The 15200-nt window shown below is 42.2% G+C and overlaps 1 protein-coding gene across 1 annotated transcript in view; it reads left to right on the forward strand.

Annotated features, from left to right (window-relative positions):
• Nucleotides 1-15200, forward strand: part of LOC108799738 (protein CLEC16A-like) — a gene marked incomplete at its 3' end in the record, with an annotated part of 284697 nt that overhangs the window by 183305 nt on the left and 86192 nt on the right. The window contains exon 17 of the mRNA XM_018571638.1: nt 13912-14032. Within this exon, the coding sequence (XP_018427140.1) occupies nt 13912-14032 (121 nt within the window). The remainder of the gene's footprint in view (nt 1-13911; nt 14033-15200) is intronic.

Consider the following 15200-nt stretch of genomic DNA (forward strand, 5'->3'; position numbering starts at 1 on the left):
CGCAGCAGCGCTGGAGGGACAGATGAAAACGAAAAGAAATAAGATCGGATTAAGAAACATCATTTAAGGTAAGTGCTTTAATTAAAATCTTTGACTTTATTGTCACTTTAAGATTTTAGCTTTTTTCATGAAAGGAGATCTTAGTAGCCTGACAGCCCTCTAATATTAACTATCAGCAGATGTTTCTAAGTTGTTAGAATCCCACTGAACATGATTTTAGAGTCTTTGTTGTGATCTTTTCGAATCTTTGAGACTAAATAACTTCACATTAAAAACAGCTACTGAGGTGAGTGAGTGCTTGTTTTAAATCTTTTTGTTTCTCATCCATTAAGGGACACAATAATTTTTAAACCTTTGGGCTGTATTATCACCTGCTAGAGAAATAGACACTGGCAAACAAAAAGGCCAGCCCAGGGTATATCCTTCCTACTATCAGCATGCCTTATTTTGTCTTGCTAGTGTCCTAGGATGAATGTCTTTTCTTAAGCTCTGTTGTAAAGACTAGCTTATTATGATGGTGCCAACATCTGAAGCTTAGATTCATGTTGTTCTCTGATGTTTGACTCTCTCCCCACTTCTGAATCTTCCTTCGCTCCATCGGGTGTGGCTAGGTCCTCTGCCCTCTTGGCTGAAGTTTTTCCATGGTCATGCAAGGCTTTATATTCCAGATGACCCAGTTATTTGCTGACTCCGATTGCAGAGGCCACTAGCATGCCCCCTTTCCCTCTCCAACAGATTCTATTTCTAATTTACCCATAGCCTTAGTGGCTTCTGAGCCACTGGCCACAGAGACTCTGTCTCGTTCAGAGTCGCTGAAATCTTTGAATGTAGAATTTACCCTGAGAAGTTGCAGTCTACTGCTATTACTCCCAACGTTAAGGAGACCTTTTTGGCTTTCATTGATGCAGTGTGCACCACTCTAAAACTAGCGGATCAGCCTGTTGCTTCCACCAGTGCTATTTTAAGTCTTAGGTCCTTTACTCCTAAGGTCTCAAAGACTTTCCCTTTGGACCCGCTTTTCAAGTTGTTTCTATATGGAGATTGTAAGCACCCTGATGAGCTGTTTGGTTTTGTATACATTTAATGAGGATTTTGTTCAGAAAGGGTTCCCACAGTGGAGCTGGCCATTGCACGCCTTAACTAAGTGATTACCAGATCAGTGGACAATGCACCTGCCTTTAAAAACCCAACCCTTAAGTGGCTTGATACCCTTTCTAGAACTATGTTCTCGCTGGAGGGTGCTGCCCTGCAACTGATTCTGACTGTGACTTACTGTAACTTTGTTGAGCCATGTTTGCCTGGTAAAAATCTCAAAATTTTTTTTTTATCTAACTACTACTTCGGTTGAAACTTTGCTTGTTGAATGTGTGGAGCAGATAACAGTAGTATTACATTTCAGCTGTGATGGTTTGCTAGAAGTCTGCTTACGTAGCTGTCACAAGTGCTTCCTGTTGGTGCAAATGTGTAAGGCACTTTGACTAAAGTTTTGGATTTCTAAACTTTTGTGCATGAAGCATTTAAATTATATGGCCTTCGAGGGACAATGTCCCTTCGGACTTGCTCTTGGAAATATCATCAAGAACTGCGGTGCTCGGCAGGTCTCTGTTTCACCCAAAGCAAGTACAGAATTTTTTTTTTCTTTATTTGTTGGTATTCCTTTGAATATGTTGTTACAAAAGTAATACTATTATCTAGACATGTGCACTGCCAAAAAATTTGTTTAGTTTCGTTTCGTTTTAAATTCGGATATGTGTTATTTCGTTTTTCAGGATTCGGGTGTGAAAGTCAATTTGGATTCGGACGAAATTCGGTAGCGTTAGTACGAACGTTCGTTTCGTTTTCTGTTCTTATTCGTTTCTTATTCGTTTCGTTCGTTTGCAGCAAAAGTGACATTTGAGGGGGAAAAAATATTTTTCTCCTTCTCTAATGTCACTTTGCTCCAACGAACGAAACGAATAAGAAACGAATAAGAAACGATTAAGAACAGAAAATGAAACGAACGTTCGTACTAACGCTACCGAATTTCGGAAATGGAAATTCGGATTCGTTTGCATTCGTTATGTCTGTAATTCGGAATTCGGATACATCCGAATGTCCGAATTTCCGAAAATTCGTCCGAATTTCGATTCGGAACGAATCGCACATGTCTACTATTATCCCTATTGAATTCTTCACCCCACTCGTATTCAACAGATCTTTCTGAGGTCTATTATCTGCATTTTTGTAAGCTTAGCCAACATCCAATCAGGATAGTCCCTAGCTGACAAATGCTTTCTTAAAACTGAGCATTTCTCAAACTTCTCACCTGCAGAGCAATTTCTCTTAGCCCTTATGTATTCACCCACTGGGACGAACTGTACAGTATGAAAAATGATGGTCCTTAGTGTGATGGACTGAACTGTCACTGGGGCTGTTGGAGGAGCCTGGGGGCTAGCCTCCTTCCTACTGACTATGGACCTAAAACTTTGGAGACCCCCCCTTGGACCTCTTGGGGTTACAAGGAACTATTATCCTAGGTTTATGTGTGGAGTGAATATACTGCATATTTCCCCTGGCATTACATTTAAGTGACCCTGTGTTCATGATAGGTACAGGCTGTGAATCCAGCAGCACTGAAGGGGGTTGATTCTGGACTAAGACTCCCATTGAACTTGTTACAGTTTATTTGGTCCTTTGTTTTATTGTGTTAATGATGAGATTAAGATAGCTGACTCCGGGTGTAGATGAGTAGATTACCATATGATACACTCAGCAGATAATCCCATCACATCTGTCTCCTCTCTCCCTATTGTTTCATTAAGGCATCGGGGAGGGGAAGGTCTGCTTCCATTCTGTTAATGTCTGATAATATTATGTTTTTAGACCCCCAGAACTGTATATATACTGAGCTGGTTTTCAATAAAGTCAGTTTTGGTTTTCACTGCAACATTGGTGTTGTCTGATGTTTGAGGATATATATTGGTTCTGTCCAATAATTAGGCAGGTTCGGGCTGAGGACACTAGAATTTGGGTTCCAGCAGAAAGGAAGCTGATTTCTGATGTAGGTACCCAGTCGGGGTACCAGGCAGTCCGTCACAGCTAGTGGCTAGTAGAGTGGGATTTCCAGACTGATTTCCTAAAGGTGTTTGTAATTATTTGTCCCGTTTCAGCTTCTCTCTTTCAAATCTTAACTGAACAAACTGAAGAGAGAAGCTGATTGGTTGCCATGGGCAACTGCTCCAGATGCTGTCTGCTCCAGTTTTGATAAATTCCCCCCAGTATCTTTTCGAACAGTTGATGTCTAGCAATACTTCCTCCTCAATTTTAAATATTTTCAAAGCTTCCTGTAAACTTTGTATTACCTCATCAATGTAGTGTTGGGAAGCAGATTAAATGGCTTACTCAGATTGAGTTATAGACCATGAATGTAGTCACTTTGTTCCATAAGATTAAATGCATTTGAACTAATTAGGTGTTTTTCTGTAAAATGCTGAAAAACGAATCTTCATGGTGCCCGAAGTCCAAGTATATTCACAACTGCAAAAAAATTAAATTGGGAATCTTTCAGAATAATCTATTATTCTTTCTTCTTCAGCAATGTTAATGATCGCTATCCACAAATAAAATCCTTCCTTTCCTTGTAGCCAATCCTGTTTCACATCTCATGGCACTGTAACTGTTTTTATTGAAGGCCGAGACTGCAGTGTTTAATCTATGGATTGTTAACTTTGATCGCTAAAACTTGTTCTCTTGTGTAAAAGCCCTAAATACCTTTGAACTCTCAGGGGTGTATTTAGTAATGATTCCAGTTATTCCACCTGATATCCCCTGTGGATTTGCGTGGCAATACCACGGTATTAGGTGGCATCATACTCACCCAGGACTCTCAGTCAGTGGGGCTGAGTGTTTACAGTAAACAAGTACTGTTACCAGGAAAGACCTGACTTTGCAATTCTTTCTGGGTTTTCTGGATTGTAGTTGGGATCCTGGAACCAGGAGATTTTTAAGAGAATTAGGAGGGATGAAATCTCCATTCCTGGGTCCATGCTTTAGTAGTGACCAACACCCAATGATTGTGCATCTGTGCACAACCCTTATGAAAAGGTTGCTGGCTAGTGTTCAGGGTTCCACCTGGGAGACACCTCCTGTGTCTTTCCAGGAGTTAGGAGGACTCCATCCTGGAACCAGTCTGTGTGGGAAGTCTGTTGGATGCAGCCTTTGTGGGTGAGGTTTAAAGTGACAACCTGAAGTTGGTGAGACTTTGCAAATGTTATTTTGCTGAAAGACAAAGGTGAACTTTGTGTTAATATTTTGGAGAAACCCCTGTGAGGGAAAAACATATGTGAACTTTTAAATAAAAGTGGGCAGGAAGCCCTAAAAAGTAAATACAAATACAACACATTTAAAAGTCTATTTTTTATTGATACTTATTAGGTTCCAGCAATGTCCAAAGATACCCCACCTGATTGATCCAGCATTGGCAGTCTAGGGGAATGAGAAGCCATGGGTCTCTTTCCTCACTGCTCAAAATCTGGCACTGGCTTGGTTTAAGATGCCCAATGAGTTCCATGTGACTTCTCTGCCTATATTTATTTGTCTATATATGGGCAGTAATATCAAAGTGGTATCGGCAGAGCAGGGAGGATGCACACTCGCTTTTCCAAGCCTGCCTGATAGTAGCCTGCATTGTTAGTTTTGCGAGGCGGTGGGTGTGATGATGACACACTGTACAGAGATTTTCTTGCTCATGTGACAACAGTTTAAGACCACCAGACTAAGTGTGAACAACAATGCTGGATCCTAATTATATCAAATAACACAGACTTTTAAGATACCTGAAACTGTACATATATCATTTTAAAATACCATGATCGCTTTATTTAGACATAATAAAATAATCCAATATTTTGCAAATATAATACATAAAAAACCATAGAGACATTACATGGTCCGACCATGCATCAATTACCATCCAACTCTCAGAAAACTTTACCTCCACATCGACATTTGTATGGCGCAACAACATCTCTATTCTTCGAAACCCAGAGAACCTCCTGAAGATTAAGAACAATCTACAAGAATGTTTTACCCTCAACTCCCCATCTTCACCAGACCCGTTTAACTTGTGGAAGGCCTTTATTCAGGGACTCCTCATCCAGATGGGTGCCAGAGCGAGGAGACTAGGTAAGCAGAAGATTGACCACCTTCTAAACCGAATTAGATCGTTAGACACCCACAACAAATCCTACCCTACCCCACATATCCTATCGACCCTGACCAGCCTGAGATTTGAATTGAGGCTGCTCTTAGTAGACCAATATGATGCTTGCTTCTTTAAGTTTAAGTCTAACTTCTATTCCGGTGGTAATAGAGCTGGCAAACTTCTGGCTCATAGACTCAAACAGGCCCGCACTTCCTCCAGAATACCGTATCTTGTCCACCCGGTCTCTAACCATAAGGTCTGGAATCCCCAAGATATTGCTGATTCCTTCAGCTTGTATTATAGCAAATTGTATAATCTTGGGGAAAACACCTCTATTCCACAACCCACAGCCTCTGACATCTCATCATTTTCAGACTCTTTTCACCTACCTCGGTTAACGGAATCTCAGCTTGATCGGGTCAACACTCCCTTCATCCTGGCAGAACTAACACACACCATAAAGTCCATGCCGCCGGGTAAATCCCCAGGCCTGGATGGATTCTCGAATGAATATTACCAAACCTTTCAGGAAACCTTGAAACCATGCATGCTGAAGGTGTTCGATGCTGCTGCTGCCTCTGGTGCTTTCCCTTCGGAGATGCTGAAGGCCCTCATTGTGACTATCCCCAAACCAGGTAACACACCGGATTCCCCTCAAAATATTTGTCCTATCTCACTCTTAAACTGTGACCTAAAGATATATGCCAAACTCATAGCTCAACAGCTCACTGACGTAATCCCGTCACTGGTCAACCCTGACCAAACCGGGTTCACTAAAGGTTGTGAACCTCCTGACACCACGAGACGAGTGATTAACATAATCCACCAGACGAGAGCTTCCGGGGCCCCTTATCTGCTCCTGGCACTAGACACAGAGAAGGCGTTTGACCGTGTCCACTGGCTATATTTGCGCCAGGTTTTGACCAGATTCGGATTTACGGGCCATATCTTTTCGTCCATCATAGCTTTATACTCCTGCTGTTTAGCCCAAGTGTTTACATCAGGCACCCTGTCGAATTTGTTCCGCATTACCAAGGTAGCCCGACGGGGATGCCCCCTGTCACCGCTAATATTTAACTTGTCTATAGAGCTATTCGCTGAAAAGATTATAATGAATCCACAGATCTCGGGATTCAACATCTCAGAACACTCCCACGAGATTAATTTATTTGCCGATGATGTCCTTCTAATGCTAACGAATCCTCTGGGAATCTGTTCCCATGACGGGGCAATCACCCCCCATCCGGGCGTCGGTAGGGGCGTGGGGAACACTGACCAGGTCTGCCTTTCCCCACCCTCCCCTGAAGCCTGTCCCAGTGCCGTTGGCCTCACTGGAACTTCTGATCCCGGACGTTTCTTTGCAGACATGGAGGGACAATGGAATTGACAACTTGTCGGCTCTTATGGACGAACGTGGGATAAAAAGATTCCAGGAAATTTCCACCCAATTTAGACTTCCTCAGAAGGAATACTATAGATTTCTCCAAGTAACCCACCTTCTCCAACACAAGATAGATCTAGTCGTTAGACTCCCCTTTAAAGTAGTTTCCTTCTATATATCCAATTCCCCCCAAACCAAGGCCATCTCGTTTTTCTACCTGCTCTTCCACCACAAATTACATTTTGAGAAAAGCTCTCCTCTCCTGTCTTGGGAACGAGATATGGCTGTTACTATCCCTAAATCCCAGTGGCTGGGTTTCCATTCAGGGAAAACTGGAAGGCTTCTAGATGTGTGGATATTTGGGACCTTTGCCAGAAGACATTGTTGACAACTGTAAAACAACACGTCAAGGACAAGAGAGCGGCATTTATAAAATATAAGACGGAGGGGACGGCATTGGCGTTCCTTAACTACAAAGAATGTAACAAAAAATGCAAACTAGAAATCCGGGCAGCTAAAACTGAGTGCGAAAAGCATATCGCCGCAGATAGTAAAAAGAACCCCAAAAAACGGGAAGCTAGTCACAAACGACAAGGAGAGGGCCGAGGCGCTGAACGCTTTTTTCTCCTCAGTATACACTCAGGAGGGAAACGGGTTTGACACACATGATAAAACTCCCAGTTTAACTCAAAATATACCCCAGTGGTTGACGGAAACCAAGCGATAAACTGTTTAAAATTAACTCCATTACAAAAACTAGAGGCCACCACCTAAAATTGGTGGAAAAAAAATTCCAGCACAAGGGGCGAAGGGGGTTCTTCACAGTAAGATCAGTTAGGGTCTGGAACTCACTACCACAGGCAGTGATTTCAGCAAAGAATGTGGAATTGTTCAAGAAACTTTTGGACGATTTCTTAAGGCACCGTAATATACAGGGGTACAGGTACTCCTGGAATGAGATCCTAATAGGTTGGACTTGATGGACTAATGTCTTTATTCAACCTCAAATACTATGTAACTATGTATCTGCCTCCTTCCCGTCTAGCTAAAATGTCCCCATCTTCCTCCGCGATGTGCTGGAGGGGCTGTGGACTTACAGGCACATTGCTACACACCTACTGGTCCTGTAAATCCCTCACTAGTTTTCTTGCAAGAAGATCTTTCGGATACTGTCGGCTGTGACGGGCCTCCTTATAGCTCCCACGCCCCAACTAGCTCTCCTCCATGTAGGCGTAGACCAATACCCCAGTAATTTTAGAGCTATCATAATCCACATTCTTCTAGCGGCCAAACTTACAATATCGAGACACTGGAAGGATTCACAGGCAGTTAACGCATCAAAGGCTCTACAGATCTTACAACTACACTGTGCATACGAACGAGTGCTTGCGAACCGGAATTACACTATAGCAAGCTTTCAAAAGAAATGGCAAATCTCGTATCTGTGGACTCAGCAACCCACACCTACTTCAAACTTTCAGCAATAGCGGTGCATGTAGCTCACTGATACTATGTTTACAGAACCTCTCGGACCCCATCACGAGGAATTTGTACATGCTTTATTGGCTCAGTACATATTCTTTTACCTGCATATTATGATGGTGATACTAAATTTGTAGGCCATGCGATAATTGCGCAAATGTTTCTCAAATTAATATTAAACCAATGAAAATACACAATTCAATTGATAAAACACACTAAAATCAGTATCCGTGCACAAAAAAAAAAATATTTTCTGACAATCTAAAAAATAAAACTGTATTGAGTTAATAAGTAACAAATATTTGCAAATTTGAAATTGCGCATTTTTGCGAAAAGTTAAAAAAATGAAGGTACGCAAAACTGTAAAAAAGCTCTCTGCTTCATCAGCTTCTTTTGGGGTCCACAGGTGACATTAGGGGTCCTAGAGACCCCTAATGTCTCCATAAAGAGGACCTGTATTTAGAAACCCTTTAAATCTGGATTGATTATTGTAAAAAAAAATTGAAAGTTTAATATTACCTTACAAGTGTACAACCGCCCACTGCCACTCCAGACAGGGCTGAAACTGAGTTTAAAATATGGTATCATTCTTCAAAGTGGCAAACTTTCTTTACATTTAGATTTGGAGAATTAGAAATAAATCCTAATAATTTTTACATATTTTTAATAAATAGCAAAGCCTTGATGGCTTTACAACATCAATTACGACCTAAGGTTAAGCTTTTTATGGTATGGACGAGCTATTAGTGTTTTTGCTTGCCATACCCCACTAAGTGTTGTTATGATGGACATTAAGAAATCCTTAAATCGCCATGCCTATCACAACATGCCATAAAACACTGTGTTCCAAGCATGTACAAACCTTCAGACAAAGAGAAAGGCTGACTTCATAGGGATCATCCCAAAACCAAGTTTTTTTTATATTTTGCCAAAATGATCAAAATACAGAAATACTGGGTTGCTGTCTCCCAGCATGTTTAGGTTTGACTACTTTCTTCCCTTGCTCTTGTTCTCCTCTCTTCTCGTTTCTTCACTACTCCTTCCTTAATTCTTGGTTTGCCCTTTGTCCACCTGGGGTGTGCTTCAGGACCTCCCAAAACTGCCTCTTTGCTTTAATTGATTTGATATGGCAGTTTTAAATCTTGGCACCATTAATCCTTTCGCTGCCAAGCCCCCTGGAACATTTTGCACCTCAGCTGGCCACAGCATTTTTGCAATTTTTCCCATTGATTTGATTTTCAACTGCTGCGTTGCTAGCATTGGTAAAAGACCCCCCAAACCATATACTTTCTGAAAGCACAGGCGCGGTAGAATAAAAACATGGTGCTACTAAATTTGTAGGCCCTGCGATAATTGCGCAAATGTTTCTCAAATGAATATTAAACCGATAAAAATACTCAATTCAATTGATAAAGCACACTAAAATCCGTATCATTGCAAAAAAATATATATTTTCTGACAATCTAATAGATAAAACTGTATTGAGTTAATAAATAAAAAATATAAAAATAAATTAAATTGTACCTTTTCTGAGACTGCCACAGCTGGGACGGATCCCGACATTATTGTCGAGATCCACCCAGCTGCGTGAGTGACAGCTGGCTCTGCCTATCTAGAGGCTGTACCCGCCCACCTTCCAGTCCATTCCTCCAGTCTAAAGGATCAAAGCAGGGAGGGGGAATCCCTGCAGGGAGCCGTGACTGGGAGTCACGGCTCTCTGCAGGGAGATGATCGAGGAGTGAGTGAGCGACCGCATGTGTTCGATCACTACCCGATCTATTGAGCCGACGTGTGACAGTTTCATTGTCACACATCGGCTCGAACTATGAGGATGGGTGATTTTCACTGACTTCATAGTTATCCTTTAATGTGCAGGGATTTAATAATCCGAAAAAAAGGTCTCAGTTGTTGTATTACATGCATAAACAGAAAGTTCAATTATTATTTCTCCAAGAGACTCACTTCCGTGCCTCGGTTGCACCCAAAATGCCCAGGAGATACTACCACTCTTGCTACACTAGTAATAATAATCCTGTCCAAAAAACTAAAGGAGTTGCCATTGGGTTCCACTCCTCGCTTTCTGTAAGGGTGATTAAGGTGTTGTTGAACCCTGATGGTAGATTTATATTCCTCTGCTGCTCGCTCTATCATAAAACCTCCCCAAACAGAAACAGGCTTTCCTTGGAGTGATTACTATAGTAGGAAACTTTAATTTTGTCATAGATCCCTCCCTGGACTCATCTTCAGGTAAAACCCACTTCTCTCTCCCTTTACTGAATAATGTCAGAAAACGTCTATGTCACCTCCAGCTGGTAGATATATGGCAACTTTTACATCCGGGTGCCTGGGATTACACCTTCTATTCGGCCCCTTCTACCTATAGTACAATAGATTACTTTTTCACATCCCATTCTCTACTTTGTTAACGTCCGACAGCTTGCATAGGTCCTTAAATTTGATCTGACCACCTCCCTTTATTCCTGAGTTTTTCTGTCACAACCACAGCAATACAATATCTGCCTCCACTTAGAGACTCAATGAGTCTCTCCTCCGTGACTCAGTTGTTTAAGAGGTCCTCCGGTCTGGAATCAGGGATTTTTTTGCGGTCCATGCTTCTGTTTGCACTTCTCTCCCACTCCAGTGTGAGACTCTAAAATGCGTTCTGAGAGGTCTGTTTATTCAGCATGGTTCACGTCTGATGAGATCTCGTGAAATTTGTATACCCACCCTCCTGTCTGCCATTTCTGGTCTTGAGGCCCAACATAAATCTCAGCCTGATCCTTCGCTCTATCAGGAACTTGTCAATCAGCGAGCTGAGCTCCACTCCCTTCTCGACCTTGCCTATATAGACCATAGGGATACAGCCTTACGCTCCTTTCATGAGTTTGGCGATAAAAGCAGTCGACTTCTGGACTGGTTCATGCCTCCGAACATATAGCGAAAGCTTTTCATCAATATTTCTCATCCCTCTATAATCTGACCCCGGCACATCGACAGGGGACTTCTGGTCCACCAGAGATCGGTATTTCTTCTTATATATGGTCAACGGGGCTGCCTACCTTACCTGCAACAGCAATCAAATCTCCTTCTACCCCATTCTCCTTAGAAGAAATCTCTTCGTTTATACGCAGACGACCTTCTGGTATACATCATGAACCCCTTAGTAGCTTTCCCATCTCTGATAATGGAATTTGATATTTTCTCATCCATCTGTAATTTTAAGGTTAATGTCCACAAGACAGACGCTATTAAACAATCTTTTTATGTTGCTTAAATGACAGGGCCTTAAATACCTGGGTGTTTTTTGCCCCTCAGTCCAACTTATTATATGATCTTAATTACAAGCCCCTCTTGACGAGAATTCAACAAAACTTAAAAGAGTGGGCGGGACTCCATCATTCATGGTTTTGGAGAATGGCTCTATTTAAAATGGACATCGTGCCCCGTCCCTTATATGTCTTCCAGACAGTTCCCATTGAGCTCCCTAAAGCTTTTTTTAATCTCCTTTCCTCCCTTCTGCGATATGTCTGGTCGTCTTCGCCTGCACAACTCTAATACACAGTCTTGGCCAGCAGTAGCGTAACCAGAGTTATGGGCGCCCGGGGCAGAACATTTTTTTTCGGAGCCAGATGCGAGCCAGATGGGGGGGCGCCGGCCGCGAGCCGGGCCGACTGTCAAACAGATAGCTGCCCACTTAGCTAGACTTTTAGACACCCTGTTTCATGCACCTCACAAACACTGGGTCCAACTGAATAGTCTTATTTCCCCGATCCCCCCCCATCACTTCCATGGATATGCCCAGCCTCTCGCCCGGGGCAGCCTTCAGAAATTTCGGGCCCCCCACCCGCGATTTGCGGTAAAAAAAAACGTGCCACAAACGCGCGTTTCCAAGGGCTACTTGGCTGTATCCCAATGGAAACGCGCGACAAAAACGCCCCAAAGAAGCTCCTGCACTTCTTTGGGCGTAGGGCGTTTTGTAGCGCATTCATACGGCCTGTAATACGCCCAGGTGTGAACCATACCCATAGGAAATAATGGGATTTCGGTGTTTGAGCGCTTTGCAGAGCATAGGAACGCGCCACAAAACGCCCAGGTGTGAACCAGGCCTAATGCAGAATGGCACCGCTTGTAGGGGGACTACAAATCCCAGCAATACATTCATACAGCAATGCAGAACAGTATATGACCCTCAAACAATGATATATGTTCTGAAAGCAGGGGTCCTGATCGCTCTTCCTGCTTTTTACTCCTGTTCCGTCTGCCACCCCTACTGTAAATCTGGGATGGCCTTCTCAAACAACCATCCTTTTCCTCTCCCCCAGGCCCCTCACCCCCATAAGAGGGAACCCAGATATTCCACCCGATCTGCAAAACTTGAATGTTCTTAAATAGAGTCCAGACCAATTCTCCCCAATTGTTTCAGCTTTACAGAAGGATGGATTATGCCCTTTATCTTCTTTGGTCGCTGACTCCACTGCAGCCCCAGGTCGCTGGTTAGCTTATTTTCAATTGCTTCATTGTGATCTCCATAGGGATCTCCTCCCCTTTGAACAACTCTGCCTAGACAGTGCTGCACCACGTCGCCCGAACTCACCCATATATATTGTTTATTGCTCTCAACCTATCTTACGGATCTACCTAAATGTATGGAAGATTGGGCCAGAGGTGTCTTGTTCTTTCTCAGCATCCAATATATCTAAATTCTTTATTTTGACTAATAAACTCTCCATTGCCAGTAGAACTCAAGAACGCAACTTTAAAATCCCTTCCAGATGGTACCTCTACCTCTATAAGATCTACCCTCAGGTCTCTGACTCATTTTGCCCCTGTCACTCACATCCGGTGAAAATGCTCCATACAGTATTTGGTGGACCTGCCCTGTCATATATAAGTTTTGGTCCACTGTTTTGGGCACTTACGACTCCCTTACCGATTCAAGGACCATTTGAACCTCACAGATGGCCCTCCTTTCCATGATACCAGGATTCGTTGCTTCCTCTAAAAAGGCATTACTCCACTTTTTCCTTGTGGCAGCTTGGACGGTCATACCGAGGCACTGGAAGTCATTGGTCCTCCCGACCATGAAGGAATGGGCTGAAGAGATGCAATTTATTTGTCGGATGGAAGAGCTCACAGCTGGAATTCATGATCGCCATCCTCAATTTTATGAATTATGGAGTGTATGGCTGCACTTCTGCATAACCTACAGGCTCCCTTTATTGTTGGCCACCTAGTTATCTGTAGCAGATGAAAAATACCACAAATATGTGAGGCCCAGTCTCTGTCGCACACCTTAATTTCTCCACTTATCTTTCTTTCCTTCCTTCCTTTTTTTTCTTTTTGTATGTCTCCTTTTCTTCGTCTTTTCTCTTTTCCATTACTCTAGATGCTTCAGGGGTATTTTTGCACTGTGCAAATGCTGACTAAATTATGCTCAAAGTGGACTCCTCTGCTCAATCCAATAGCCACTCCTCTAGAGAGTTTATTATCGGAATAACTGTGATACCATTGTGGGAAACTATACGTATCGAGTCCAATCTTGGATTCGGCTGTTAAGTGTGTCTCTTGGAGGAAGGCTATTTGGATTGATTCCCGTCTTAATTCTCTGAGTATGGAGTGGCGCTTAATAGGGGTGTTAAGCCCCTTTACGTTATAAGTCATAACTTTTAAATTTAACATTGTGCTGAGTATATAAGAACATCATAACCCCTAGACGCTCCAATATCGGCCTTACACAAAAAAAAAAAAACCTAAGTAGTTACTATGCTCTTCTGATCTGGCCCCGTCCTATATGGAAAAGTAACCCAAGCACATACATTTATGTATGTATTTTAAGTGTTTTTTTCGTTTTGTTTTTGTTTTACAGGCCATCAGAGTATTCTTCATGTTACGGGCTTTATCGCTCAGTCTGCGGAAAGAGCCTGAGACTCAACTTCCTTTGACCCGAGAAGAGGACCTCATAAAGACAGATGATGTGCTTGACCTCAGTGAGTAACATTTCAATATTACTAAACCCTATGCAATGCTTGACCATCAGCAAGCACAACTGAATTTTCTGTTCATCTTAAAAAAACAGTTTGAAGTAGAATATACTTTATTTATTTAAATTATTTTGTTCAATATACTGTTATGTTTCCAAAAAACATATTTTGGTTATTCTCAAGTCCTGGCTGCAAGTATTACCTACATACTGAGCCATCAGCAGAGTATGCCTCCTTGTGTGGATAGTCCATGTGGCCATCAGGCTGTGTAAATTTCTGGGGGATTTGCCAGCAATTTCCCCAGGTTTTTTTTCATGAAATTATGATGGAGCAAAGCTCTTGGTAATAATGTTGGTGTGTACATGCTATTACATGTGCTTTGGTTTTGTCATACAAGCCATGCGTGAGCTTTTACTTTTCTTGATGAAACATTAACATTCTAGCTAAGCATATACTCTTAGATAAGGCCATTTAATTTTGCTGGCTTTTTTAAGCATGCTCTGAGACAGACAAGGGAAGGTCTTGCAGCATGGATGCTCATAAAACAGAATAATCATCTCTTATAAGGCCTTGGTAAAATTATTTCCAAATCTCACTCTCTTAAAATTAAACAACCAAACTGCAGTACCCGTTTTTAGATGCCCATTACCAGTAAGACTGTGCTGCCTCATTGCAATTTGTCTTAACCCTTCCCTACTTTATCCAAAATAGTTTTGGCTTTGCATACAGTTAAGTCTGGCTCAAAAAGCAATAATGTCCTTATCTAACCATTCTTACCTAGTAGGTTCATTGCTCATTTGTTTTTTCAAAAGTGTGGTCAACTGGAAACAACAAGGACCCATACTTCCTCAGGGAGTGGTAGAGGGATCTGGGGATCACTTTAACGGAAACTTAGAAAACTTAAATGACTAGACTAGTACATGTTTTCATGGGCTCCAAACTGCAGGAGACCTGCTGCAAATCCTATTCTAGATGGTACAGAGTGTTGGCATCAATGTATGCTAATGTCTTGGCAGCTTGCTGGAGGAATGTGGAAGGAATGTGGAAGATTCTTAAACTTGTGGTAGGAATGCCCCATAATAAAACCTTTCCTGTTTGCACTTAGGAAGATTAAACCAGTATTTATGCCTCCAATTTTCCAATGACCCATTAGTATTTGTTATTTAGTGCAAAT

Source organism: Nanorana parkeri, unplaced genomic scaffold, assembly GCF_000935625.1.
Source record: "Nanorana parkeri isolate BGI_ZX_2015 unplaced genomic scaffold, ASM93562v1 scaffold1797, whole genome shotgun sequence".
In the NCBI taxonomy this organism is placed as follows: domain Eukaryota; kingdom Metazoa; phylum Chordata; class Amphibia; order Anura; family Dicroglossidae; genus Nanorana; species Nanorana parkeri.